The sequence below is a fragment of the Pezoporus flaviventris genome, unplaced genomic scaffold (assembly GCF_033815535.1).
Source record: "Pezoporus flaviventris isolate CSIRO_AGI_PZ_B2104156 unplaced genomic scaffold, CSIRO_AGI_Pfla_v1 ptg000017l, whole genome shotgun sequence".
Lineage (NCBI taxonomy): Eukaryota > Metazoa > Chordata > Aves > Psittaciformes > Psittacidae > Pezoporus > Pezoporus flaviventris.
The window spans coordinates 695,589-723,395 of NW_026892565.1; the positions used below are offsets into that span (position 1 = coordinate 695,589).

General features: G+C 57.3%; 1 protein-coding gene across 2 annotated transcripts; it reads right to left on the bottom strand.

The window, feature by feature from the left end:
- CDK18 (cyclin dependent kinase 18) lies at nucleotides 1–27,799 on the bottom strand. 2 transcript variants are annotated; one of them, XM_061454894.1, is made up of 17 exons: nucleotides 27,220–27,799; nucleotides 12,593–12,724; nucleotides 11,113–11,267; nucleotides 5,985–6,130; nucleotides 5,329–5,454; nucleotides 3,769–3,825; nucleotides 3,436–3,550; nucleotides 3,195–3,289; nucleotides 3,049–3,111; nucleotides 2,613–2,736; nucleotides 2,415–2,535; nucleotides 2,013–2,110; nucleotides 1,705–1,810; nucleotides 1,459–1,501; nucleotides 895–985; nucleotides 599–676; nucleotides 1–310 (listed from the first exon to the last, which is right to left on the bottom strand). In XM_061454894.1, the coding sequence occupies exons 3-17, from the start codon at nucleotides 11,234–11,236 to the stop codon at nucleotides 276–278; spliced, it is 1,422 nt and encodes a 473-aa protein (XP_061310878.1). In that variant the 5' UTR covers nucleotides 11,237–11,267; nucleotides 12,593–12,724; nucleotides 27,220–27,799; the 3' UTR covers nucleotides 1–275. The 2 variants fall into 2 exon arrangements, with proteins under 2 accessions (XP_061310878.1, XP_061310876.1); XM_061454892.1 differs by lacking the exon at nucleotides 12,593–12,724 and having other exon boundaries at nucleotides 27,220–27,792.
- Nucleotides 27,800–27,807: the final 8 nt, after the last annotated feature.

The window sequence follows — 27,807 nt, forward strand, 5'->3', positions numbered from 1 at the left end:
GCAAATAAGGGAGGGCTGCCCTGTGTTTTGTGCTTCACGTGCAGGTCACGTCTGATGGGGGTAACATGACAACAAGAGGGGAGAAAGGCAACAGGTCCCTCAACAGCAGCTATTAGGGGCTGTGGTGGTGGGGACAGGCAGGGGAGAGCCTAAGGCCAAGGGCGCTTCAGCATGGTCCTGCTGGAGTCAGTAACTGCGGTGGTCGGGTGGGAGCTGCCGTCTCCTTTCTCAGTGCTCTGATCTCCATGGTGACGAGGGGAACACGAGATCCAAGTTTAAAATATACTCTGCCTCCTGTTCTTCCCTCGGGCTGAGGAAGAGAGAGAAAGATGGGTCAGAGAGGTCAGGTGGGGAGCAGCACTTTGCAGAGGAGGTTATGAGCCCACATCAGTCCTGGAGGAGGGAGCGGCGTCTCAGGACACAGAGATGAGACTTTGGTACCGTGGTAAATGACAAGCAAGGATGCCCCGGGGATGATTTATGGACTAAAGCAGGAAGCAGGAGGAGGTTTGGCTTTCTCCTATGTGGGACCCACTGAGATCCACCCCAGTGCACCCACGGCACCACGTGGGGTCAGGACGCTTCTCCCCAGTCCTACCTGACTGCTGAAAGGCTGAGCCTCGGTAGCCAGGGTCCTTCTGAAGCTGGATCTCCTTCAGGGAGAAGATGGAGGCATCTGGCGGGGGGGGCACACAGAGACGGGTCAGTCCAAGAGGGACAGCGGTGCCCCAGTGCCCTGCACCTCACTGGAGCTGCTCCCTCACGCTCATCGCTCCCGTCCCAGCCAAAATGCTTCCTGCTCCCGCAGCCCCCACACTCCCCCCAGCCCGGCTGAGCAGAGACGAGAGGCAGCGGCCACAGCTGCGGCCCCCCCGGGGCTCCACGTGCACTTACTGTCGGGCAGGAGGTGCACCCGCTCCCCCAGGCTCTTGAAGTACGGGTGCCGCAGGGCTGCCTCCGCCGAGATCCGGCCCTTGGCTTTGTACTGCACACAGGGAAAGGCGGTTACACACCGGCTGCCGCGGGAGCTGCACCGAGGCACGCGCACGCACCGGGGGGCACAGCGCACCCACACGCATGGGAGCGCCCAAGCAGTACGATGCATGCGGGTGACCGTGGGTCCAAGCACTGCACGCACCATGAAGGCAGCTCCCAGTGCTGCTTGTGCGGGCGCAGGGCACGGCACGAGCTGTGTGAGCACAGCGGGGCACTGCTCATGTTGCACCTTATGGAGCATCGGGCTCGTGCCCTCTCACTCGCGTTGGAGAGGACACGGTGTAAAGGTTGGTTCTCCGTCCTTAATGGGAGGTCGGTTATAGCATCCCATTAAGGTTATAGACTATAGCCTTATACAAGGCTATAGCTGTAGGGCCATGGCTTATTCTGCAGCCACAGCCCCTCTCCTGCCTGGCTCCAGAATCCCTTTGCCATCCTCATGGGGGGTGCTCTACCACTCACCAAAAGGAGGTTCATCAGCAAGTCAATGCCTTCCGAGTCCAGCCTGAGAGAAGGAGGAAATAAAGAACGGAGCATTACTGCACCCAGGAGACACTGCAGTGGTCACCGCAAGGGACGAGCGGCACCGGGACCTCCACGCACAGCTGCATTAGAAGCTGCCACCCCCACATGGAGCAAATGAAACCGGTGCTCCCCAGCCAGCACAACCCCGCCTCCTGCCTCCCATGTCCCTGCTCAAGGAGGTACCTGGGGGCGTGATTTATTAACGGCTGCGCTCGGTACTGTGTGAAGCTGTACGCCTTGAACTCCTCGTTGGACGTTATCCCGGGCCAGGTCTCTTCTGTCGGGGTTCCTGGCGGGGGGAAGAACGGAAACGGGCCACGGTTGCGTGGTGCAGGGAGCAGCGCCCCGCGCAGCGGCTGTCGGCGGCCGAGAGAGGCCGGAACCGCCCCGCACCCGGCCCGTGCGGACCCCGCTCTGCCCCCGCCGCCGTCCCGCGGTCACGCACTGCCCTCCCGTGGCCGTTTGCGGGCACAGCACAAGCCGGGCCTCACCCAGCAGCCGGAAGATGAGGTGCAGCTCTTCCTTCACGGTGGAGCCGGGGAACATGGGCCGCCCGGTGACCATCTCGTAGTGGATGCACCCAACGCCCCTAAAGCGGCAGCAGAGACCCTGGCATGAGGGATGGAGGAGCCCTGGGGGCACCCCCCTACCCCTTGGCCAGGGCTGAGGTTGAGGTTCCGGGAGAGGGAAACGAGCTCCAGGAGCTGCGTCCCCCCTCCGCTACAGGAAACCATTCACCCCGATGTGGCTCCAAAGGGCTGAGCCCAGGGGACACGGAACCAGAGTGATCCCAGCACCCTCCGGTGTAACCAGCGCTGGGCATGTACAGTACTGAGGTGGAAATGCCCAGCCCAGCAGCTCAGAGGGCTCAGGGAGCTGGGGCTGGAGCTCACCACATGTCGATGGGGGTGGAATACTCGGTAGATCCCAGCAGGACATCGGGGGGCCGGTACCACAGCGTGACCACCTCGTTGGAATAGGTTTTTGTAGGGACTGACTTGGCTCTGGCTAGTCCTGAGGGCGAAAGGGACGGGCGTTGAGGAGCTGCGCCTCTTGGCAATGCTGCACCCTCCCCAGCGAGCTCCACTCACCGAAGTCAGCCAGCTTGAGCTCCCCTCTCTCGTTGATGAGCAGGTTCTGGGGTTTGAGGTCTCGGTGCAGGATCTTCCTCCCATGACAATAAGCCAGACCCCGCAGCAGCTGGAACATGAAGATCTGTGGGGAGGAGAAGGGGTTTGCATTTAGCATGGTGACACGGGCACCAAAGTGAGTCTGCTCATGGGAGGAAAGCCCCCTCGAAGCTGGCCTGGGGTGGGATGCGCTACAGGCAAGTGTTCAGGCCCATCACCGGGGGATGAACAACGTCTGCATGCACAGTAATTCTATGGAGGGTGGCAGCGAGGGGAGCAATGCTGGTGGAGCATCACAATAACAAGAACGAAGCACACAGAGAAGGGGTCCAGGCTCACACAGCCCCGCAGCACCACGCTCCCCTGAGCTCCCCACACGCAGACATCCCCGTCCTACCTTCACGTTGTGCACGCTCATCAGGTTCCCGCAGTTATCGAGGTACTGCTTGAGGTCGTTGTCCTGCAACAGGAGGCACACGTCAGCCTCTCCTGCCCCGACCCGCAGCCGTCCCCCCGTTCCCACACAAAGCCCCCCAGACCCACCAGGTACTCGAAGACGAGGGTGAGGGACCGCTCCGTGTGGATGATGTCGTGCAGGGTGACGATGTTGGCGTGCTTCAGGTTCTTCAGCAGTGACACTGCAGGGAGAGGACATGGCAGGATGGGGCAGCAGGCCCTGGGGCTGCCCTGTGTGACTGCACCGGTCACCCCACACCAGCCATCCCAAAGCCATCCACGACCTAGCACTGCATCCTGCGATGGGGAAAGCCCCTCCTGGCCTCACCTTCCCGTATGGCCGTGCAAGGTGCCCCTTCCTCGTGCTCCAAGCGGATTTCCTTCAGGGCAACGAGGTTCTCGGTCAGCTTGCTGCGCCCCTTGAAGACAGTGGCGTAAGTGCCCTGGGTGGGGAGAGAGAAAGCACAAGCCCTGCAGAGCACTGACCAATGGCACCACACTGGTGTGCTCCGTAACACTTGGAGGGAGGATCACTTGAAGCAACGGCCAAGTCAGAAGGCCACAGAAAGACATTCTAGGAATTGCTAGGGCATTGAGGGAATTTGGCTACAGTCTCCCTTTCTAAATTCAAATCCATACAGGGCATTCATGCTCTACTCACCTCTCCCAGTTTGTCCAGTTTAACATAGGTTTCCAGCTTCCCAAACCCAATATCTGACTGCAAGAGAGAAAGGAAAACATCACTGGGAGGGATCACGGATGCACCAGCATCAGGCTGCACGACTGCCCCTTCCCCCTGCAGCTCCCTTCTCCTCTCAGCCACCTCCCTGCCACACCACCGCCTTTCCTCCAGTGCTTTCCTATACCCTGGTCTTTACCAGGACTCTGCTCATTGTGTGCTGGTCAAATGGAGCGTGAAAGGGACATTTCCCCATTGGAACGAACTCTTTTGTGCACTGCTGAGACCTGCTCCCAGTGAAAGAGGGCAACAGGCCACAGGTTTAGGTGCTGCTCCTTGCTGCTTTCTGTGGGAACAGAGACACCTCTTTGGTTAGTCTGGAATATAAAGTCATGGAATGGTGTGGGCCGGAAAGGACCTTAACATCATCCGGTTCCAACCCCTGCCATGGACCTCTGTGTGCCGGGTAGGGGATGGCTCCCAAGGCAAATCACTGCCATGCCTCTCACCATCACCAGATGGAGCTGAACGGACAGCGGTCAGTCAGCAGGGGCTCTGCAGGGAAGGGAGGCACTGAAGGAGCCCCTGCGCTGTGCCCAGGGCCCTGCCTGCAGAACCAGCAGCCCCAGGGGTTGGATGCTCTCACAGCATCATCCCCTGTTCCCCAGCTCTGCCGCACGGGAGGGCTTTTCCTTGCCACAGGCTCTGCCCAGACCACGGAGCTCTCACAAGCTGCTCACGCAGCAGGGATGCTGCTTTCCTGCTCACACAGGCTGCATCTGGACCAGCAAATCCCAGGGGAACAGAGCGGATCTCTTTATTCCATGTTGGCTTCCCCAGACCCTCTGCAACAGCCGGGTCCTGAGCAGGGAACTGAAGTGGCTGCTGCAACCAGAGGTGCTGTGCACACCCCAGAGCCATGAGTTTTGCAGGACCATGCCTCATTCATGGAGGGGACCATGAGTATTGAGGGCACATTGCTCTGGCTGTGTCTGGTTTACTGATGAGACAGAACAGGCAGGTAAATGCGGGCTCTCCTTTCCTCCTCCCTCCCCTGAAAAGGCACGTCAGATCTGAACAGCCCTGCTGAGACCTCGCTGTTGTCTCTGTACAGCACTGAGCACCCCTGGGCAGCAGGACACGCGCCTGCACCGGTGTAAATAGGGCAGCAGGTTTTTACTCCACGTGCTGATGCTCTGCAGTAAAGAAACAGATGCCAACATTAATGCAAGGGCTAATTCATTATTTATCGGCATCTGCATTTCAAGCAGCAGCGGCTCCAGCACCGGAGGTTTTCCACCTCCTCCCATCTGGAAGGAGCCAGGCCAAGAGGCAAGGCAGGGACGTGCAGAGGTGAGTGAAGGGATCTGCACAGCAGAGATGCAAGTGTGCACGGTGGGGGAATGTGCGCTGAAAGGGGTTTGCATGGGCAGAGATGCGTGTGTCAAAGGCACGGGGAGCTCGCACAGCGGGGCACTGCGTGGGTTGGGGGCACTCAGCTGGCTGGGGCTGTGTGCGTGCCCTGGCTGCGGTGACACTTACGAGGGAAGCCCGCCGGGACATCCTGCTGAGGGGCTTGGGGAACTCCGGGCTCTCCATCTGCAGCTTCTGCAGGAACTCGGGGGGCAGGCGGATGTCCATGGGCAGGGAGAGGCGCTTGCTGACATCCTGCAGGGAGGGACGGAGCAGCAGGGCATGAATGCACCGGATGGCAGCACTGGACAGGGATGTTCTTCACTATGAGGGTGCTGAGGCGCTGGCACAGGGTGCCCAGAGAAGCTGTGGCTGCCCCATCCCTGGCAGTGCTCAAGGCCAGGTTGGACACAGGGGCTTGGAGCAAGCTGCTCCAGTGGAAGGGGTGCCTGCCCGTGGCAGGGGCTGGAGCTGGAGGAGCTTTGAGGTCCCTTCAACCCAAACCATTTGGTGACGCAGGAAGAAATGCTCTCTAAATAGAGCTAGTCTTAGCAATGGGGGCAGCATCTGCGGGACCCTCAGGCAAATTAAAAGGGAAAGGGGAGGCGTGCACAGGGATGTGCACTGGGCTCTGTCAGGTACCATGGGAATCATGCCCAGTGCATCCAAGAGGACGCCAGGGCTCAGGTCCCCACGGGTCAAGCCCCCTCTCCCAGCCAGCAGGTAGGTGACAACCAGCACCCGCCGCATCCCTCCTGCCCGCCCCGTCCCGCAGCAGAACCTGCCTCCATGGAGAAGCGGCGCTGGGTGCCGCTGCGGTAGCGCACAGCCATCGGGGTCTGGCCTTCCCCCTCGGATGGGGAGATGGGGCTGGTGTCTGCTCGGAAGTCCCGGCCAAGGTGTCCCAGCTGCAGGTGCCCTTGAGCCAGGTCTGGGGACAAAGAGAAAGGAGAGTGAGCAGAAGGGCCAAGCCCAAGGCACTGCTTTGGAGAAAAAAGAGCGAGAGCAGGCAGGGATGCTCTGGGGCCATGGGAAAGCCTCCTCCCTTCTCTGTACCCAGGAGGCACAGGGAATACCTGCTCTTTGCTGCAGCCTCCTGAGCATCACCACGCACACAGCACCCCTCATGCAGCCCCTTGCAATGAGGCTCCCTTTTGGCAGAGAGGGAGAAGGATGCAGAGACAGGAACCGCTTCATACCCAAGGCCACGCAGATGTCCCATGTCCCAGCCCAGCGCTCAAAGCATCACCGCAGGGCTGAGTGTTCATCTGAACCTCCTATTACCTTCACTATCATCACGTTAGACAAACCACGACCTGCCCTTTGGAACCCCTCCCTAGCTCTGTGCTAGGTCTGTATGAAAGCATCCCAGGAAGAGAGCCCTGCCTCTGGGGAAACACTCGAGGCTTTCCTGCCCCAACCCTGAGAGCACAAAAGCCCTCCTGGAAACCCAAGCAGCTCAGAGAAACAACTCTTCCCCAGGGTCCCCAGGCTTGAGGCCTCACTGAGCCCAAGACACCCTCAAGAGAGCAAGAAATGAGGCCCTTGTCCACAGCCCCTCTCCAGGCTTCTTGTGATGCCCCAGTTTGTGCCTTGGAGCCCTGCCCCTCGCCAAGCCCTCCCCCGGGCTGCACAGACTCCCTGCCCTGCCTAATGCATGTGCTGAGGCAGCCAGGGATGAGCTCATTGCTGGAGGCTGCTTGTCACGGGGCACTGAGCAGGGCTGGGACCTGGCTGCAGTTTGCTCAGCTGATGGATGAGAGGTGGCAGGCAAGTGACCTGGGAAGAGGCGTGCGTCCATGCCGCGGTCACTGCGGGACCAGGGGACCAGCGAGCTCAGGGATGCAGGGTGTGCACAGACAGCCCGCACCGAAGGGATGGGATCAGCCCAAGCCACTGGGCTCAGGAGCATCAAACACTGCAGGAGGTGCTGGGCACACAGGAAGGACCAAGGCACAGAGGGCCCCCTTCTCCCAGGGCCGCTGCAGGACGCTGGTCCCTGTCCCTTGCTCACCATCTGTTTGTGCAGGAAGGGTTTGGAAGCTTACCCGGAATTAATCACAGGTATGAAATTAACGTGGATCAATTAAAGCAGATCTGATCTTTTTAACTTGCTCACTCCCGAAGCAAATTACCTGGAAAAGGCCACTGAAAACCCGAGTGAAGGGAGTTCAACCAATCCCCTTCAACTGAGAGGTTGGGTGAATCTGTGCTGGTTCCCACAGGTAAACAAGCCCAAAACCTTGGTCAAAGATGCAGCCTGCCCTGAAAAGTGCTAATCTGCAGCCGTGCCTCCGAACCAGCAGCCCTGCAGGCAGAGCAGTGTCAGTCTCCTCATCTACAAGAGCATCGGATGTAAAGCCAGAGGTAAAACACCACCAGTATGGGACTGGGGATATTGGAATACGGGAATGACACAGAGAAGAGGTGAAAGACCGCAGGCTGGGGAAAGCATGTCAAAACACAGAGAGGGGCAAGGTGGGATGTGCCACTGCACCCGTGTTGTCGCGAGGCGCCCATCCCGCACGGATGCTGGGGCTGGGGGGGTCCCGTGGACCTTGCTGGGTGCTCAGAGCAGGAGATGGAAGCTGTGGGCATGCAGAGGCGAGGAGCGGTTGGATTCTGCTCCGCATTTCATGTGGATTAGGGTGAGCCCCGGCACTGCGGGCATGAGGCTGCGGGGGTATCAAAGGGAGCTGAAGGGAGGCTGCAGACACAGCGGCTGCCTCCGCCAGCTCCCGCCTGTCCTTATGGATACCCTGAGCCACTGCCTCTGCCAACACCAGCTTTGATCCCCCAGGGAAAGGGGCCAGAACCCTTCCCTGCTCGCCTGACTCACAGCTTCTAATTACCCTGCGGAGCATGAACGCTCCTCACAAGGCTCTGTTAGACCCAGGATCATCCATCCTCCTTCCTCCCCTCAGCACCGCTTCCCTGCGCCCTTGCTCTCCACAGGGCAGGGCTGGCTCTGATTTATGCCACTGCAAACCGGGACTTACCCCCTGCAGCCCAGAGACTGAGGCTGGATGGGCTCGGAGAAGCTGTGGCTGCCCCATCCCTGGCAGTGCTCAAGGCCAGGTTGGACACAGGGGCTTGGAGCAAGCTGCTCCAGTGGAAGGGGTCTCTTCCCTAAGGTCCCTTCCAACCCAAACCTCCTGGGATTCTGTGGTTTGTGTGATTTGTCCCGAGGACAGACCATGTTGGAGCTGGCTTGGGGCAAAGTCCTGCCACAGACACGAGCTGCTGCTGAATGCCACCAGCTCTCACCAAAGCCAACGGGAGACACCAGGATGTGACACCTCAATACCTGCAGTATGGGGAGGAATGTGTGGATGGGGGAGCCCAGGAGCGGAGGAAGGAGACTCCCTCCTTCAGCCTTAGTGCGAAGCTGGAGCAGCCATGGAGAAGGTTCCCATCTCTGAGATCAGACCCAGCCCAGAGCCCAGCCGGGCCCGCTCTATCCCAGGGCCTTTCTTCCACCTCTGCCTCTGCAGCTGAGCAGCCTCCATGGCTGAGGAAAGGCTGCCTAGGGCAGGGCTGTGTGGGATGAGCCGCACTCAGCACCCGAGGCAGCCCATGGGCAGCCCTGTCCCGTCTGCTCCGCTCCCCGTGACGGGACGTGTCCCACCTGGAAGCCGTTTGCTTCCCCATCTGTTCTGCTGCCCTCGGGCCTTGTTTTATCGGCCTCTGCGGATGAGGTCCGGAGAATGTCGGGGTGGAGGGAACAGAGCAGGGATTTCCCATCACAGCAGCAGCCCAGGAGGCAGGTTTGTACCCAGGAGAACGCCTTGGCCCATTGCAGGAGCGGGAGCAGCTCTGCACCTACTGCTGGAGCATCTCATAGAACCACATCACAACCTGGTGTGGGCTGGAAGGGACCTGAGAGCTCATCCAGCCTCTGCATCACCCTCCTCAGGGTGACCATTCCCAGGCACCAGAGAGCAGGATCTGCAGCCTGTGGGGCCCTGGGAGTGCTGATAACCGGTGACTGCCGATGCTGGAGGGTAAAGACAAAGGGCATTCCCTGAGGAGCTGGATGAGGTGATGAAGGAAAACCAGGGATGTGCTGAGCTCGGCTGTGATTCGCACTCTGCCTGGGCTGTCCGGGGTCACCGGCTCCCCGGGAGAGGAAAGGTCCCTGCAGGCAAGGCTCCTGCCATGCAGGCAGCCCAGCGGCACGGTCAGAGGTCCTGGGTGAGGGAGGTGAGATGTGAAGCAAGGGGGAAGAGAAGAGCTCCGGGCTCTGCTACCAACTTTCTGCACCGCTGAAGCGAAGTCATCTCTGCACTTTGATTTCTCCATCCAGAAAAGGGAGAACACCCCTTCGAGAGCTAAAACCAGGGCCCTCTCCAGACCCGGCAGCTCCCACGAGGTCCAAACCTCACCACAAACCCAGCGAGAGGGCAATGTGCACATAAACCCCCTCCTCATCCCTCCCAGCACCACCAAAGTGATCTGCCCCCCTCCACCAGAGGGTACCTCGAGTTGGAAGGGACCCATCAACACCATCAAGTCCAACTCCTTCAGGCTGAAGCCTTTGGCTACTTCAGGAGCAAACCATAAGCCCAGAGCACGGGACTGGCAGATGCTGCTTGTGCTCATTTGCCATTCAAGGGCGCAGGAAGAACCGTGACCAACAAACACCTCATGAAAGCAGAACAGAGAAGTCTCCTCTCCAAGCCCTGGGTTTGCACAGCAGAGACAAGGAGCCCAGGCTCGGCCATCCCAGAGCAGAGGTTCCCCAAGCACCCAGGCCTTAGCCTTGCACCATGTTATCCCCACAGCTTCTGCACATCTAATTAAGGGCTCAAGTCTAATTATAGCCCTGATAGCTTGCTAGGGTGTGAGGGGAGCTGTGCGTGGGTCGGAGCAGGGCAGGATGAAGGGATGCTGCTGAGGCCAGCCTGGAGGGATAAAGAGGAGCATCGGGAGCTGCAGGGGTGAGGGGAGCCAGCTCTAAATGAGGTTGCCTCATCTCCTTTCAAGCAGGTTTGCTGGCAGAGACAACCCCTCCCCGCCGGTGCCAGGCACTTACATCAGGGCCTCAGCCCCTGCTTGCAGCCAAAGCTTCCAGCACTTGTGGCTGCAGGGTGAGGGGAAGAAGAGCTTGAACGTGACCCAAGTGATGCTGAGGGCACCGACAGGAGTGAGCTGTCGGGAGGAGGCAGCAGCAGGCGCACGACGTGATGGCCAGGAGCGCTCCAGCCTTGCTCCTGCAGCAGCAAAGCTACCCCTGGACGAATCGGGTCTGACTTTATCAGGTTTCCAAAGGGCTGTCAGTGCTCTGCCTGCTTGCCCATGCACAGCCACCTCGGCACGACGCGCTCCCGTCTGTGCCTCTGCCTTGATGTGCCCACAGGAGACAGCAGAGCCTGCCCCAGCCTGCAGGGAGGCTGCTGTTTGCAGAAGGGATGTGCCCTGTTCAGCTGATGGAGGCGTTAACCCTAAACCTCCCTGCTCCCTGGGACCTGCACCCCAGGAGCAGTGGGGTCCAGGAGCCAGGGCTGGTTCCCTGGAGCATCAGGGATGGAGTCCCTGGTGCTCCCCTGCTCCTGGTGGAGGTGTCAGCCTGGAGAGGCTCAACCACCTTCATTGTGGGCAGGCAGGAGGAGATCCCACACTTCCCCACTCTCCACCTTAACCACGGATGTGTCATTCCTCTCCATTTTGTGCAAACACCTTTCCCTCCTAATAAGGCTTTCCTTATGCAAGTATAAATCTCTGCAGATCAGATTTAATGACACGGTGTTAACGCTGCTGGATAGGGGGAAAGCAGCACAGACACGGGGGCAGTAACTTTCCACAGACCCAGCGAACGGCCTGAGGGCTGGAGTGGAGCTGTTTGCAGGCAGCACTGAGCCCAGATGCTCCTGAGCAGCCCCAGCCCGGCGCAGGGGCCCGGAGGCTCCTCACCTTCATTCCTCTGGTTGTTGAGCTGGTTGAACTGCTCCGTGAACTCCGTCAGCGACTCCTCGATGGTCTCTGTGCGGGGAACCGAGAGCGAAAACCTCCGCTTGAAGTTCTTCATCTTGTTCATCGTGGCTCGTGCTGCGAGGGATGGCAGAGCCCTGCGGGGAACGGGACAGAGCAGGGTGAGAGCCTGGAGGCAGGTACCAGTGGTGAGCCCAGAGCAGGGCTGTGCACGCTCCATCAGCTGCACCAATACAGGCTGCGCCTTACAGCATCCTCGGAAACTCCAGGAAAGAGGGGAAAAGCAGGGCAGAAATAGAAGGAAAGCAGTGCAGAGTGAACAGCGATGAGCAAGTTCAATCCCCGAGAGCCACAGCAAGGGGAGATGCTTCCGGCTCTCAGGCTCCCGAATGACTCATCTTGTAGAGGCTTTAGAATGGCCTCAGCCACGGATCTGATTAAAGCAATAAAACCCTTAAAGGAAGAACCCCCCCCGGGGACACATGGCAAAGGGTGCGGAGCTGAGCAGCCATGGAGCAGGCTGAGGGAGCCACACGTGGCTTTGCCTTTCCTGCTGTGGCTCCTGCCAGGTCTGTCTGAGCCAAAGAGCCACAGCTCTGCCCCTTCCAGTCCCAGGCCCCGGGAGGTTTGGGCCTGTCCCCCTCCCCTTCCCAAGCCGATGAGCACAGGGGTGGTCCTCCACCAGCCTTTATCACCCCAATCCTCTAACCTGTCTGGCAGGGGATTTTCCACTCACACCACTGGGCTCCTTTAATGCTCCTCTCAGCCACCGGCCCAGGGGGGATCTTAAGGGGAAAGTCACAGAACCCCAGCCTGGTTTGGGTTGAAGGGACCTCAAAGCTCCTCCAGCTCCAACCCCTGCCCTGGGCAGGGACCCCTTCCACTGGAGCAGCTTGCTCCAAGCCCCTGTGTCCAACCTGGCCTTGAGCACTGCCAGGGATGGGGCAGCCACAGCTTCTCTGGGCACCCTGTGCCAGTGCCCCACATCATCCCTGGGTACCAAACAAGCACCAAAAACTACACAAGATTGGTCCCTTCCTACACACACCCTGCAGCTCCTCCTGGAGCAGGTCACCCCCTGCTCCTGGCTGCTCCTGCTACAGCTGAGCAGCCAAATTCCCTGCCTCTGCTACCCCTGGGCTTATCAGCACAAAGTGATCACATTCCAGACTGATGCGATCAGACACAGCATCCGGGAGCTGCTGCATCGCGTCGCCAGGGCAACGGGAACACTTGGCTTGACATGCCTGCATCTGAAAGCTTAAAAGATTATCTGTCAGCAATAAAACCACTCTGTTTGGGTGTCTGCCAGGCTCTGCTGTGAGGCATGGCACCCTGCTGTGGGTGCAATCCCCGAGGATCCCGGGGATTCACCTGAACCCTGGGACTTGCATCCCTCAACCATCCCCATTCATCCCCCACCTTTAATGCTGCAAAAGCCTGGCCAGCAATGCTTGTGTACCTGGAATGAGGGCTGGGGTGTCTGCCCGGGGGTGGGAAGGGAGGCTGGAGGCCGCTTTCAGTTGCAAAGTGAGGCAGGAGGATGCTAGACACATCCACTTGAGGCTTCAGACACTGCAATGTTTCCTGGGCACTACAGACACAAAGATGCTGGCAGCAGTGCATTAGGCATTAACAAAGTCTCCATGCTGGTGCTTTCCTCATGGCCAAGGGTAAAGTCTAAAGAATAAAATCCCTGATGCTCGCAGCAGGCACATCAGAGGCTCAAACAAAAGCCAATCCACAATGCTCAGATAAGTCCCCAGTGACTGTTCTTTCAGAAGGGAGCATAAGCAAGTTTCCACCCATCTCTGCACTCTGGCAGCATCCTGAGAGGCTTTTGCCCACGTCCATAGCACAGTTCAAGGGCACATAGCAGCAAGCACTGCAATGACCTGACTTCAAATCCCCCTGAAGGTACCAGCCTGCCTTCACCTGGAACAGGCAGAGAAGAAAGAGCTGCATGAGATCCCCCTCGCCAGTCCCTCAAGATGCTTAAATCACAGCTCAGAGAGGAAGGGAGAGGTTTAGCAAAGCTGTGCACCCCTAACAGTGGGTAAAAGAGTACCCAGGATGGATCCCAAACCCGCTCCGTACTCATTGTCTCTTTGGGTGCATCCCTTTAACAGCTAAAGGGAGCATCCCAGCCCTCTCCTACAGGGTGGGAAGGAAGACTTGCTCGTGGCTGCCTCTTGTTCCTCCCCATTTAGTGTAGGAAATGGAGGCATTTATTGACCTTCCAAGAGAAAGGGACACTTGCAAAGTGAAGCAGTGACATCGCTTGGTTTCCAGCCTGCGGGGTCTCGAAGGGAATCGCAGCAAGCCCTCAGCAGCAGTCATCCAGGACGGAAGAAGCTGGCTGCTTAACAACATGCAGGAACACGACGTTGCATGGCAGGACACGAGGGGAAGAAGCAGTCTGAGGTGGCAACAGGGAATTTAGGCATCAGTAGGCAAAAATGAAATCACTCCGGTTGGGATTTGGCCAAGGCCCAGGGATTAAAGCCAGAGTGTGAATGATCTGCACTTGCTGTAATACAGTCAGAGTAAATACTTGGCTGAAACACTTCAAAGAGCCCAAAGCTGAATCCCATCAGGAAAACCCATCACATGCCCAAGACAAGATGTTAACGATTCCTTAAACACTGCGTTTGAAGCTGTAGTTGCTGCACTGGCAATAACCACACTCTCTATTTCACAGTGAACCATTCCCAGAGGCATTGGGGCTGGGACTACCCACATGAATCTCTTGCATTTGTAGAGCAAACCCCTGCTCTCTGCTGTGGAACTCAAGAGGCAGGTATTTTAGGCACAGACAAACCATCATCAGTGTCTGAACCTGCCCCTTTCTCCCTCAGCACATTGCAGGGGCTCGGAAAGCCTTTCAAGCAGTAACCACTTTATTGCTTTCCACAGATAAGTGGCTCCAGTTTTTTCCTTCCCATTACAAAAGACTCCTGCCCCCCTTTCCCAGCTGAAAGGGTGGGAGGCTTGGAGGGCCTGGGATGCTTGTTTTAAACCCAGAGGTTCGCAGTTGTGTTTACAAGGCAAAATGAACAGCCCTATTCAGCAGCTGCAGCTCCCGCTCCCGGCTCTGAGGCAGCACGGATTCACTGCTGCGAGCAGCAAAGGATGGATCCTGCTCAGGGAGCCCTGTTTGCTCTGCAAACACAGCCCTCGAGCATCGCTGCGTGTGGCTACGGGGCTACATAAACAAGGAGTCGAAGCTCCAGTTGAATCATGCCCCTCCTCACATCACAAGGCTGGAGACCCCCTAAAGGGGCTCCAGGAAACCTGGAGAGGGGCTTTGGGCAAGGAGGAATGGCTTTAACCTGCCAGAGGGGAGACTGAGATGAGCTCTTAGGCAGAAGCTCTTCCCTGTGAGGGTGCTGAGGAGCTGGCACAGGGTGCCCAGAGAAGCTGTGGCTGCCCCATCCCTGGCAGTGTTCAGGGCCAGGTTGGACACAGGGGCTCCATCCATAGAGCACCCTCCTGTGCACGCCCAGCTCCTCCAATGCCCCCAGATTGCCCCAACAGGGCCAGAGCCGTGTCCTGGGGATGGGCACTGAGGGGATGGGGAGAGGTCTGAGGCTGCTCTGGAAAGCCAGAGGGAATTCCAGCACTCGGGATGACTCTCACATAGACCAGGGCCCAGGCAGCAGCTGGGAATCCCGGCAGGGCAAGGGCAGGAGGGCAGGGAAGGATGTCAGCCCCTGGCCACCGAGTGACCGCCTCTGTGGCTGCTCAGCTGTCGGGATGGAATCTTCCCTGGGTACCAAGCTCCCAGCTGGCCCCTGCCCAGCACAGTCTGAGCGCTCGGGGTAGGTTGGTTCCGATGGGCAGAGATGCAGCAAGGAGCAGCACGGCCCTGCAGAGCGGGGGCCCCATCCTGCACAGGCTCTGGGGTGAGCAGCGATGTGCCCATCACGCAGAAGTTTGCAGCAATTCCTCTCGGCAGAAGGTGAGGGATGAGGGCAGAGCCAGGCCAGCTCTCTCCTCCCTCCACATCTGCACATCGGGCTCAGCTCTGAGCCTGACATTTCCCTCCTGTGAGTGAGCAAAGCCCCTGCCAGGAGGTCAGGATCCTGCAGGAAGTGAGGGCAGTCGATTCCTATTAATGTACAGGAGCCCTGCAGCAAACAGCAAGACCTCAGGGCAGGGACTGCAGCGGGCAGGAGCCTGGCTGCCCCTCCGGCTCCAGCATCCCTCGGTTTTACCAGCTATAAATCAGGGATGATGACACATCCTTCCTCCCCTCCAACCCAGCTTGCTGGTGTTTCCCTCGCTGGGAGACCTGGTTCATGGGTGTACAGCACCCAGCACTGCAGGGTTCCCAACCCTCACCTGCAGCATTGCAACTACCCCTTGGGAAGTTAAGAGACGCTCATGGAGTGGTTTGGGTTGAAGGATCTTAAAGCTCATCCAGTCATGGATGCCACGGGCAGGGACACCTTCCACTACGCCAGGTCGCTCCAAGCCTTGGAGCACATCCAGATCTCAGCCTCAAGCAGACATGAGGATCACCTGGGAACGGTGAATCTATGGAAAACTTCCTGCCAGGCCAGCCTTTGGAGACGCCCCAAGCTGTGCTCAATGCACGGCTGAGTGCAAAGGAAAGCTGCTCTGGTAGATGCACATCTCTCCCCTCACTTGTCCTGCTGCTGACAATGAGCCCAGTAAAGGAGCACACAAAGGAGGTTTGTTCTGCCTTTGTGTATTTTGCCTTTCTCTGGGTCCACAGCCCAGTGCGGAGCAGCCAGCAGCTCTCCCTTGGCTCTTCCCTTCCCGGCTCTTGGTGAGATCAGGGCAGCGAGGAAGGCATTAAAATGATGGACATTATTCCAAACACTGGGCACTTATTCCTCAGGCGATGCTAACCTGGTGTCCAGGGTTTGGCTGGAAGAACAATGCACTGCTGACAGCAGCTACACCCCAGTCCTGCTGGGAGCTCAGCGCTCCCATTGTCTGCTGCACTGGGCCACCCTGGAGGTGCTCATGTCTGTTCCTATGGCACATTCCCCCTCTCCAGGATCCCTGTAGATCCCCGGCTCCAGCCCAGCCACCACGGCTGCTCTGCACCATTAAGGGCAGCAGCAGGAAACAGCTTTGTCCCTGGAGCCCAGCACTTGGCTCTGGGACAAGACGCTCCCTTTGCTATCCCATGTGCTATGGCAGCTATCTGTTATTGAGACTTGCTTTATGGTCGCCCAGGGCGTGTGTCCCCCGATGGCAGCGCTCTCACTTGTAGGACAGAGCTAGACCATAAGGAATGTGATGCTTGGGAGCAAGGAGCTGTGCTGGGATTGAGAGGGCAGCAGCACTCTGCAGCTCAGGAATGCTCATCAGCCTCCTGGTATTTTGCCATTCTTCCCCTTCCCATTAATCTCCTTTCATCCTTTTATCACTCGTCCTTCACAACGAGCCTGCTGCTGTGTGTGCACCAAGCGCCAAGCACTGCAGCATCAATACAGGTCATTCCCAGCAAAAGCCAGCCTGGTCCTTGCCTTGCCCTGCACTTAACACAACCCAAGCAGAGGGTCCTGAATACAGAAGCACAAGCCAGAAAGTGTTCACGGATCCTGCTGAGGACATTCCATACAGCCAGACCAAGCCCTGTCATCCCTGCAGCTGGCAGCCAGCATTCCCAGTTGGCTGGGAGAGACAGAGGAGAGGGTGCCAGGTTCTGACTGCCAACAAAAGTCATTCCCCGTAGCACAAAGCCTCATTTTCTGTCTCAGGAGTGTTTAACCTGGGGGTGAGGCTGTCAGCACCTGGCTGGGAAGCAGGATCCACCTTATGGGAGAAGATCCCTGATACGGGAGGGACCAAGGTCACCAAGCCTCTACCAGCACCATCCCGCGGGATGAGGCTGTGCAACGCTGCCATCCACACCCTCACAATGTAGGGTCTGCTGCTGCCTTCTTAATTGCTATTTTCATCCCTCCTTTCCCTTCTCTGCTTTAATTAGAGCTTTCCCTCCGTGCCCAGCCCACACAGCGCTCCCGGAGCTGCCGTGCACACCAGCGTTCATGGAAAGCCTGGATTCGCTCTCGCTGCCGTGGCCAGGAGGAGCCAGGAGACGTCTCCTTCTCTAACAGAAGGCACTGGAATGTTCCCCCTGTGACCCACGGATTTATTCCTCTTTCTGGCACAGAACAAGGCCAGGAGGAATCAGCTTTGCCCAGGGCCGTGATCACGGCTCTGCTGGCATCACGCTGCCCACAGGGACAGCTGAGCAGGGGCACGGCACAGCCCCGCTGCCCGGCTCCCCTTTCCAAACGCATTCCTAAGGAGGGTATTTAAAGAAGCGGCAATGCCACCCCGCACACCCGAGAGCCACGAGGAATGTGGGACATGCACGCAAAGAAAAGGAGCTCCCAAGGAAAAGGCGAAGAAACGAAAGGCAGAGCCTTGGGAAGAGGCTTCTGAAAGGGACCCTGGTGCCAAGGGATCTCGACAGAAAGGAAACAGCTTTCATTTCAAGAGAAGCACAGCACTGATAAGAAGCAGCAGCACCACAGGCACTCAAAGCTCAGTACTTGGCCATGTTTTCTAGGAGACTAGAAGGAGTCCTTGCTCTACCCTGATCCATAGACCCATGGATTTCTGTACCACCCAGCCCTGGCAATGGGAGGAGGAGCTGGGGAGTCTGTACAAGCAGCTCCATGGGGAATGAATGCTCCTTCCCCCTCCAGGAAGTTCCCAGCTCTGACCCAGCAGCTCCTTGGAGCTGATGCTGCCACTAAACCAGCGCCAAAGAGCCCTCAGACAGCAATAGGAAAACAGATGAATGAAAGGGGACCTCCTCCTGCCCAGTCCACCGCTGACAGCGCCAGGTACGGGCCGGGTCCCCCCAGGACGATGCTCCGGAGCAGCAGTACCACTGCTGGGCATCAGGCACATAAACCCCTTCGCAGCAGGGCGTCGGGTCTGTTCAAGGCTCTGCAACACTCACGTGGCAGGAAGGCAAACACTGCAGGTCCCCTGCCCTGCCAAGGGCTGCACTCCGCTCCTATTTAACCATAAACCAGTTGTGCAGCCACCCTCGGAGGGCTCCGTGCACGTGTGCGGGTGTGATCCTCCCTCAGATGCAGCCACACAGGTGGGGAGCGCGAGGAGCCAACGCTCCAGGGACCCCAGGAAGTCAAAGCCCAGCACAAGCTGTAATTGCTTTTGGCAGCCGTCTCCCCACGATGATAAAGATAATGCTGAAACAGCTTTTACCCAGACCCTTCCTTATCACAATTACCGCAGTTCCTGTGCTGAGAGCGGTGAGATGCTCTGTGGGCATCTTGGTGATCTCCCTGGCTTGGCTTTGCTTCCCAGAGCCAGAGCCCACACCTCACCCTCAAGGGATTGCTCTGGTCCTTGCTGCAGGCAGGGATGAGGGAGTTCTGCTCTATTAAGCCGCTGTCAAGGCTGGAGGAAGGCAGGAGAGTTCCTGAGCCAAGAGGTGGCTGCCAGGGATCCCGCTGCGATAACAGCACTGTTTTGAGGTGGTGAACTTGGCAAGAGCTCCGTGTTGCTGCCTGGATGCCAGGCTTTGAGGCACCCTTGTACCAGCATGAACAGCCGCCAGGGATGGTTCTCCCTTGCCCCTGGCTCCTGCACATGCACGACCTCAAAAGCCACCAGCTTTGCCTGCCCTGGGGGGATGCACGACTGCTGCAAACCCTTAAAGCTGTTCCGGTGCAGAAGGATTTCACTTGCTCTCGTGTCCCTGCGCTCCCCATCTCAACGTGCAGGTTTTGATCCATAAACTGAAGGGAGCCAAGTGTCCCTGCCATTCCTCCTCTGGCTTCTCAGATCTCAGCACTGATACCATAACACTGCTCTCCTTCTTTCCGCACAGGAAGCAAAGAGCCAGGGGCTGGGCAACAGAGAGAAAAACTGAGATTGTCTGGGCCACATGCAGGGAAGGAATCATGCAAAAACAAACCAGAAGGGATTTTCACAGCAGCAAACGTCTCAGGGAGCAACTACTGAAAGCAAATGATCCTCAAATAGTCCTGCTTCACTTAGGATCTGACTAGCACAAGCAGTGCTAAATGAGGGGCTCCCCTAGATGTACAGAAGCTCCTGAGGGTTGTCAACCAGCTTGGACGTGTGCCCACAGGGCACAAAGCTCCTCAGTACCTGTCTCAGCTTCCTCAAAGAGCTGGGAGATGGGAGCCTGGTGTGAGATGCTCCTCATCCCGATGTCCTCTGGTACCTCCCTGCCCCTGGGCAGCGCGGGGCAGGATGCGCCTGCAGATCAGCCTGTCCTGCTACGGCACCCTCCGCCATCCTTCTGCGCCTGCAGGCACCCACACCCCTCATACCCTCACCCTAAGCACCACCCCGGCTCCGACACCTTCGCGTTGCACCAACCGTGGCCACGTCTGGATACCAAAGAGATCTCGGGTGAAACATCCCAACAGAGGCAGGGCGCCCGCAAACCCCTGCTCCCCTCCGCACGGAGGGCACCGCTTCCTGCGGCCCCGGGCACTCGGCAAGCGCAGGCGGTTCACATCAACCTTGTTCCCAGTTAAACTGTAAGTGACATCTGCTCCACGCAGCCAAACCAAGGCCCAGATCGCTGCTCCGTGGCCTGGAGGTTGCACTGTCAGTCATGGGAACGGCAGCCAAAGAGTGGATTTGCTGGGGTTGAGAACAAGTTTGTAAGGAGATAGAGGAGGCTTTAAGCTCATTTTTCCACTTCTCCCTTCACTCCCAACCCCCCTGCAGAGAGCAGAATCCCCCGCACAGCTCCGGTGTCCTTGACAAGCCTGATGGGTTCCTGCACAAGCCTTGGCAATGGGGGGAGATAACAAAGCCCGGCAGGAGATAGAGCGAAAGGGAGCAAGGGAGAGCAGGAAAACACATGGCTGGGCTCCCCATGCCTCGGCTGCTGTGAGGAGGAGGTAGGGGCTGCGCTGCTGCATGCGCTGACCCCAGCCTCGGTGCTCTGCCCTGGGTAAGACACCAGCAGCACGGCTGGAGCTGGTTTGAAGCAGAGCCCTCATCCCCCTCCCGAAGCCAAACACAGACGTGTTTCCATGTGGTTTTCCAGGCCGTGAGAGTCAAGGAGACTCAAAGCTCAGAAAGCAGGAGATGAACAGGGACTACATTAAGCAGGGCTGTTCAAAGCTCACTTGGTTGCATTCAATTCTACTCCTCTCCTGCCTCGCCAGCTGATAAGCTGTGTGCTTCATAGGCAACGCTGGAGATAAGGAAGGATTATCTGAGACCCAAAGAGACAGGAGATTGGGCCTGTGCTCACAGAGCAGAGCATCAGCCGAGCCCAGGTGTCCCCCTCGCAGCACCACACCGGATCCTGAGTGGTTTAACAGTGGTGGGGTTGCTTGTACACACTGCATTTGCAGTGCTGCTATCATAGCGCAATTAGTTGCACAATTAATCATTAAGAAGGGATTGAAAGGGCTTAAGTACTTAAACAGAACACGTGCTGCTAATGGGGATGTATTAAAACATGTCTTCGCCCTCAGATGCTGTTGTGTTTTCCTCCTGTGCAGAGGAAGTACCTGTTTCCATCACTGCTGGGCTCTGAGGAATCCCACAGCACAACAAGCACATCTCTGCATCCCAGCCACGGCTCTGGGGACAGGGCAGCAACACAAGGGAACGAAATCTCCCTGCTATTGCTCTTTCCAGGGCTGCTGAGAGCTATTGCTAAAGCAGGAGGATTGTGGAAGGGAGGGATGTGAAGCTGGTAACTGGGGTGTTAGGATGGAGAGAGCAGTCTGGGGACACTGCGTCTTTGGGACGAGACACAAAAGAGCCTCTGGGTATGACCAAAAAGAGCATTGAACCCACCGGTTCTGCCTCCTGCTGAGACTTTACCCAGGCAGGTAATGCTGCTTCTCTGACCCACACTCATTTACATTGCAAATGGTGTTTGCAAATTCCTGCCTCAACCCCAGGTACCAGGAAGGCTGCCCAGAGCATCCACAGCCCTTCTGGGACCCTTCCAGGCATGGACGTGGGGCTCAAACTACCACTCCTGTAGTTTCAGGTCCCTGTATCCCCATCTCCTTTCAGCTCTTGATGCTGAAGATGGTTTGTGATGGCCCCAACAGCCCATCCTCCCCACCTCAGACCCAGTTTTCTCCCTTGAATCAAACACCAAAGAGGCAGAAAACCAACCCCCTTGGCTGCTTTGAGCATCCCTTTAGGGTTTCTTGCCTTGATCACACAAGCCTACAGTGAGACTTGGCCCTGCAGAGGTTTCCTCTGCACTGGGCAGCATTTCAGCCTCTAGCTCTTCAAGAAAGAATACAGCTGATGGACTAAGGGTCTTCTGCTCCACCTGAGGGGTGATACGGGCTCTGCATGGTCCCCCAGACCCTCAAGGATAGGGAGCTCTACCCATGGGCAATGCCTCCATCACAGCCTCTCTGCCCCTGGGATAAACAGGGGCTTTCAGTCTCTGGAGTGGCCAAACTACCTCCTCTGGCCAGTGCCATGCTGAGGAAACACCACCTCAATGCCTTTATTGTCGAGCAGATCACGAGGGCTGCAAAGGCTCGCCCCTAGATGTGGTCTTCTTCAAGCAGGATGGGGAACGTTGGCAGACCTGCAAAGGAGGTCCTGCTCCCAACCACAGCCTGGGGTGGAGCTGCTCCCTGTTCTGGACTAACACTGGCCTTCAGTCCCCTAATTGCAAACATGAAAAGCAAACAGCACACGGAGGTATCCAGCCACAGGCTGACCTGCTCTGTCCCTTCTGAGAGCCCGATGGGCAGGGCTGGAAGTCAGCTACTGCAACATGGGCAAAATACAAAGGACAGGTAAGAAAAGGCTGGGATTTGTGAGACAGCTTGTTCCCGACTGCCAGTACTTCCCGCATCCTGCGGCACAGCGATTACTGCTCTCTTTAGTTAAGCTGACCAAGCCTCAGGAGTAGCTGTAGCAGAAGGAGCAATGCGCTTTAGGCTGAATGCAGATTTTCCTTTGCTGCTGCTTCTTTGCACTTAAATCACTGCTCCAGTTTGAGGCGTGGAGAACAGATGCTGGAGGGTTATTATGCCTACAGGAACACAGGGATGGCTCCTCGCCCTTCTGTGATCACTGTTTGGTCAAGGGTGGCCAAAGCATCTCACTCATAGCAACTGCACTGGGTGAATTCCGCTGTCATCCTCCCTAGTATTCAAAGCAGGAGTGCAGAGATGGGATGGGACTTACCCAAGGTCACATAGCAAGTCAGTGGAGATTTGGCAGTGCATCCTACCCCATTTCCTTTGGTTGGTTGGTTACGGATCTGCTGGATCAGGACTGGATCCTGGATCACACTATCAGGTCACTGGGATGCTGGTGCTGCAGAAATCTCTAGCTGTGAACTGGGTGACAGCAGAGATGACACAAGCTCACGTTATGATATCCTACTATGAAACCAGAGAGGACTTGTGACACTCACAGCCTGGGCTGGTGACAAAAGCCCTGTGTTTGTGCTGCCTTCAGCAGAGCAATGCTGATTTAAACCACTCAAGCATCTGGTGAGGCAAGGCAGAAAGGGGGATTTAACCGACCACCATGGCTAGATGCACTTGCTGGGTGAAAAGACACCATTTCAGCTGCTGTTACAGTTTTCAAACCAGATTTTTCAATTCCAAAAGAAAAAGAAAGGAACCCAAAGTGCTACTGAAGGTCCCTGCAGGTCCCTGCCTGCATCCTGGGGTATCTATCTCGGTGCATAAGCCCCCAGTCTAAGAGGGTTTCCATCCCATCATGCTCGGAGGCATCAACCTGAGCTCCAGGTGATGTTCCCTGCTGGAACACAGAACCCCCAACCCTGATGAACTGAACTGCATGTGCATGCTCACAAGCGCAGAGCTAAGGCTCCCGTTCATAAACCTTGACATATTTAGCAGCTAAAAAAAGACACGGCTCCAAGAGTGGGCAGTGAGACAGCGGGGGGTGCAGCTGAAGCTAAGTGGGATCTTGAATCCCAACCCCTGAGGGAGCAGCATCCTGACACTTCCCAAGGTAATTCAATAGAGCCAGTAAGAAGAAAGTATTTAAAGCAAAATAGAGAAGCAGCAGAAATAACCGGAACGCTTGGAATGTTTGCGCTTCCCCAAAAAAGGCACATTTGGATCTCTTCGGATGTTTCCATGTTTATGGTGAGCTCAAACAGCCTCTCCTTTTTCACTTAGCAAGTCAATTAGAAGTCACCACAGCAGCACCCCATGAAACTGCTCCAACCCAGCCCCATTCCAACCCCCCGGCTGGGGAAACCTGGCTTGTTTTAAAGGATACAGCTGAGCGTTTGGGGATGGGGAAGGGAGAGAAAGGGGCAAAGGGTTCATGTGGAGGTCTCCAGTGATAAAAACATGATGGGAGCAAAGGGTGCCCAAAGGACAAACAGAATCTCTATCACCTTGACCACAGCAGCAACAGCTCCAGTGATACCATGGGCTCCTGCGGCTGGCAGAGGTGACAGCACCAGGCACTGACAGCGCTGCACCAGGGATGTGCTGCCTGGATAATGCATTGGTTGTATTATGGTTGTGCCCACTGGCCCCTGAGCTTGAGGGCTTGCTGTGCAACAAGCATCCCTGCTTCAATGCAGAGGAAGCTAAAAGGGAAGCAGAACAGAGGCACAGCACAGCCTGAGATGCTCTGAAATGGCTCCACCTGAGCTGCTCTGGGAGACCTTGCTCCCAAAAAGCAGTGAGCATCCATGGAATCACAGAATGGTTTGGGCTGGAAAGGACCTTCAGATCATCCAGTTCCAGACGTATCCCTGCAGGTCCTGCCTCCACGTTGGAGCATTCTGCACTCAGCACGAGAGAATTCCAACAAGAGCTGCTCAGGTGTGCAAAGGAATGGTCAGATCCTCAGCCCAGTGGGCTGGGCTGGGCTGGGCTGGGGACCTGTGGCCATTTCCCAGTGGGAATGCAGCGTGCCCAGACTTAACTGCAGAAACCTGGTACTTAACTGTGGTGGCTTGAAGCTCACCCCTAAAAGAGTGGGGAAACCCAGAAGGCAGGACGACACAGGGCTCAGGCTGTGACAGCAGCTACAGCAAGGCACACAAAAGGAGGGAGGCAAAGAAAGATCAAGATGAGAGACTGCAGCGGTGCTGGCAGCACAGAGGAACCCCAGCCACCTCTGCAGCCTTGCTGGCTCTGCTCCGGGGCTGGAAAACCATCTCACAGCAGCTCCTTTTCCAGCCAAAGATGGGAGCTGAGATTGTGAGAGCAAACAAGAGGCGGATGAGCTGCAGGCAAAATGCTACCTGAAAAAGAACCCCCCCCCTTGCTTAGCAATGTAAAGAGAGCAAAAGATGCTCCCTCTGATTAGAGCGATTCTGCAGTTAATTGTGCACCAGATTGCAATCGGGGCTTTCACATCTGCATCCATCAACAGGCTGCTTTCTGCTATCAGATTGCCCTTGACAAACAGCAGAAGCAAGGGAATTTAGAGGAAAGCAAACCCAGGTCAGCCCTCTGCATGGACAGAGTTTGCTGAGAGCACTTCAAGGGCCTTTGGAAAAGAGAGACCTTGGTGTTCCACCTGTAAAGATGTAAACCAAGACCATGCCGTAAGCCAGAGCTGACCTTTGAGGCTTCCAAGCCCCTCACTGTGCAGATCCCGGGCTGGGAGCTCTGAGCTCTGTAGCCAAGACACCCTGCGAAGCTGCTTTGTTTGCCTCAAGTTCTCGGAGCGTGGAAGGAGAATTCAGGAGGCTCTTCCCTCCTGGAAACTCTTGCTGTGACTTGGACACGACTCCAAACACGTGGCCCAGATTCTCTGGAGCTTCTCAGAGCTCCTGGCCCAGAGCTCAGGTCCGTGTGGAAGCCAGAGGAATGTCACAGGGTTTACAAGCATTGACAAGCATTCATTTCTCTCCAGAAGGGCCAGCCCAAGGGCACGGGCTCAGTGGAACCCGCAACGTGGATACCTGAATGCACACAGGGCGTACAGAGCGCACACAGGTTTCTGTCTCACTAAGGGGCAGAGCACAGCACAGGGAGGATGGAGGTTCCTCGTGCACTTGGGAGGTCAAATCTCAATGCCCTGCGCTAGCACAGGCTCCCTGCAGCACCCTGAGCAAGCCATTTTCTCTCTCCGCTTTCCTGTGTGCAAAATGAAGTTGCCTTCATCTCTCTCGTCTGGTTTCAGTGCCAGCGACAGAAGGCAAAAGCTGTCTCCTCCTGCACCCGTGCTCTTGGCTGTCCCCAGCCCAACTGTGCTAAACCAGGCAGCACCAATGGCAATAGATGCACTGAGGTTGAAAGCAGCTCCTTTGGAAGGCAGTGGGAAGCAGCCAGCACGTTCCTTCAGCTGCATCTCAGTCACCTGTACCGGAGGAATGTGTGACACCATCACTTTGCTCTTTGTCCCTCCAAGCCTGTCTGAAGGGTCCATTCAGGGGCCCACAATGAGTGCTTGTGTAGTGAAAGGGGCCTTTGCAGCACTGAGAAGTATTTTAGTGCTTCCATGCCTATCTCTGCCAGCATCCCAAAGCTCTATAGATCTCGGGGAGCAAAGCTCTGGGAACAAAGCAAGGTCAAGTGTTAGCAGATGGGGGAACTCAGGCACAGGGATACGCTGACGTGTCCAAGGTCTGTCAGAATCCTCAGCAAGGCCAGGGACAGGGTCACACCTGCAGAGTCCTGATCTTTAGTCACAAAAGCTCGCCTTTTCCAAGCAGGAGAAGAGAGGAGGAACCCCCAACCATTGCTGGGGAGGTTGTTCCACTACTTGTTTAGGAGCTGCCCTCACTGGACATGGTACCTAAACATCAGGAAACTGGGGGCTAAATGCCTCACACCTACACACACAAATAAAGCTTCATGGATGGGGTGAACCTGGTGTCTTCCTTCTGTTCCTGCCTCTGTTCCTTCTTCGAGCAGGCTCTGATATATCCCAACAATGCACTTGTGCCTTCTGCAGGGAGGAAAGGATGCTCTAGACTGCACTTGGAAATCTCTGCGTGCCACTGTTCCCACTGACACGAACTGACCAGTTAGCTCATGGCCTGCTGTTTGCATCAAGGGAATCTTTTAAGGACCATGGGAACTGGTTTTCATGACTATCCACAGATGGGGTGCCCAGATTCCATGGCAATGCCTCGTGAGACTGCACAAGACTGTTTGCATTTCCCACATCTCAGCTCTCTGTGTTAGCACATGCTGCCCCATTACTACTACAGAGCAAATTAATCCCATTTCCTTGCAGGAAGAGGGTCCTGTCGGAAGGCACTTGCCCCTTCACAAATCTCAACCAGAGGCACTAACTTTTTGCCTGCTGTTTGCTCAAAGCACTTCCCCTTCAGGCTCCTTCTCCAACCCCCGCACACATCACACCATTCATTTAGTTGATGCAGAGCACCAAAAACCAACCCCAGCAGCCCCAGGCTGGACCCTGATGCTTTCTTCTTTTCAGAGCTAATGCCACCATTGTGCCCACCACCCAGCACACTCATTCCAGCTGATGTTCAGAGGGAAGAGCCAGCAGTGTATTAAAGCCTGACTTTACAGGAGCTAGTGCTGGCATGGCAGAGAGACCAGGCTTACCCAGGGGAGTATCTTGCCAGCGAGGAGGGGGACAGCATCCAGGGGGCAAGTTCTGCACGGCCCTGGGAACTTGTCAGAGCAACAGGCGCATTAGGGGGATGTAGCTGAGACCGACAACCACAAACCAATGCAGCACAATGAGAACGCCAAGCCGCCGGCCAGGGGCACGACTGCAGCCCAGGAAGCCAGCGGCGGCAGGATTCCAGCCTGGGAACCTACCCCACTCCCCACCAGCTCCCCTGGAACCTTTCACACCGTAGCCCCCCCCCCAGAGGGACCCATGCCAGGGGTTTCCACCGACCGCTGCGTGCTGAAGCCGACAGAGAGCGCAGGGTTGAGCAAGGGCTTCCTAAAGCGTGTTTAGGACGACCGAAAACACGCGCAGGGCTCTCCCCCCGCGACGGCAGAGCCAGGTACAAATCCCTGCTGCGCTCGCCCGGAGCCGGACCTCCAAGTTGAGCCGCCCCCTCCCCGAGCACTTTCTGCCCAAAGAGTCCCGAAGGCAGCGACGTTCCCCGGCCGGCGGGGCTGCGGGCAGCCACGGGCAGCGGTTACCGGCACTCACCCACCGCCGAGCAGGTCGCTCTCCCTCCTTCCTCCTTCCTGCCGCCGCCACGCCGGGTCCCGGGGAAGGGCAGGGGCGGCGCAACGGGCGCTGCGGGGCCGCTCCGGGGACGGGGCGGTGGCGGAGCGGGGCCGGAGCGGTGCCGGAGCCGGAAGGGGTTGGAGCGGTGCGGGAGCGGTGCGGGACCCGGCGCTTGGCTCCGTGCGGCGCTGGCTCCTCCCCGCCGCAGCCCCGGGATGAGCTCGGCCCCGCTGTGCCCCTGCAGCCGGGCCGGGAGCGGTGCGCGCAGGAGCCGCGGACACGCGCGCCCACAGCTCCAACCTCAGCGCCCCACTCAGCGAGCTCCCTCCGCAGCTCTTCCTCCTGCTCCTCGCGGCCCTGGGCACGGCAGGGAGCGGGAGCGCCGGGCTCCGTCACTCCGGTGGGGTTATGCGTTCAGCTGTAGCTTCACCATCCATCCCTGCCATTTGTTGTCTTATATTTAGCCAAAGTCTGTTTGCCAAAAATAGAGCAGCCATGGAAGGAGGCTGACTGGAGGTGCCAACGCTGCCTGGCTGAAGCTAATTAGTTTCTTCTCTCCCCGGCTCT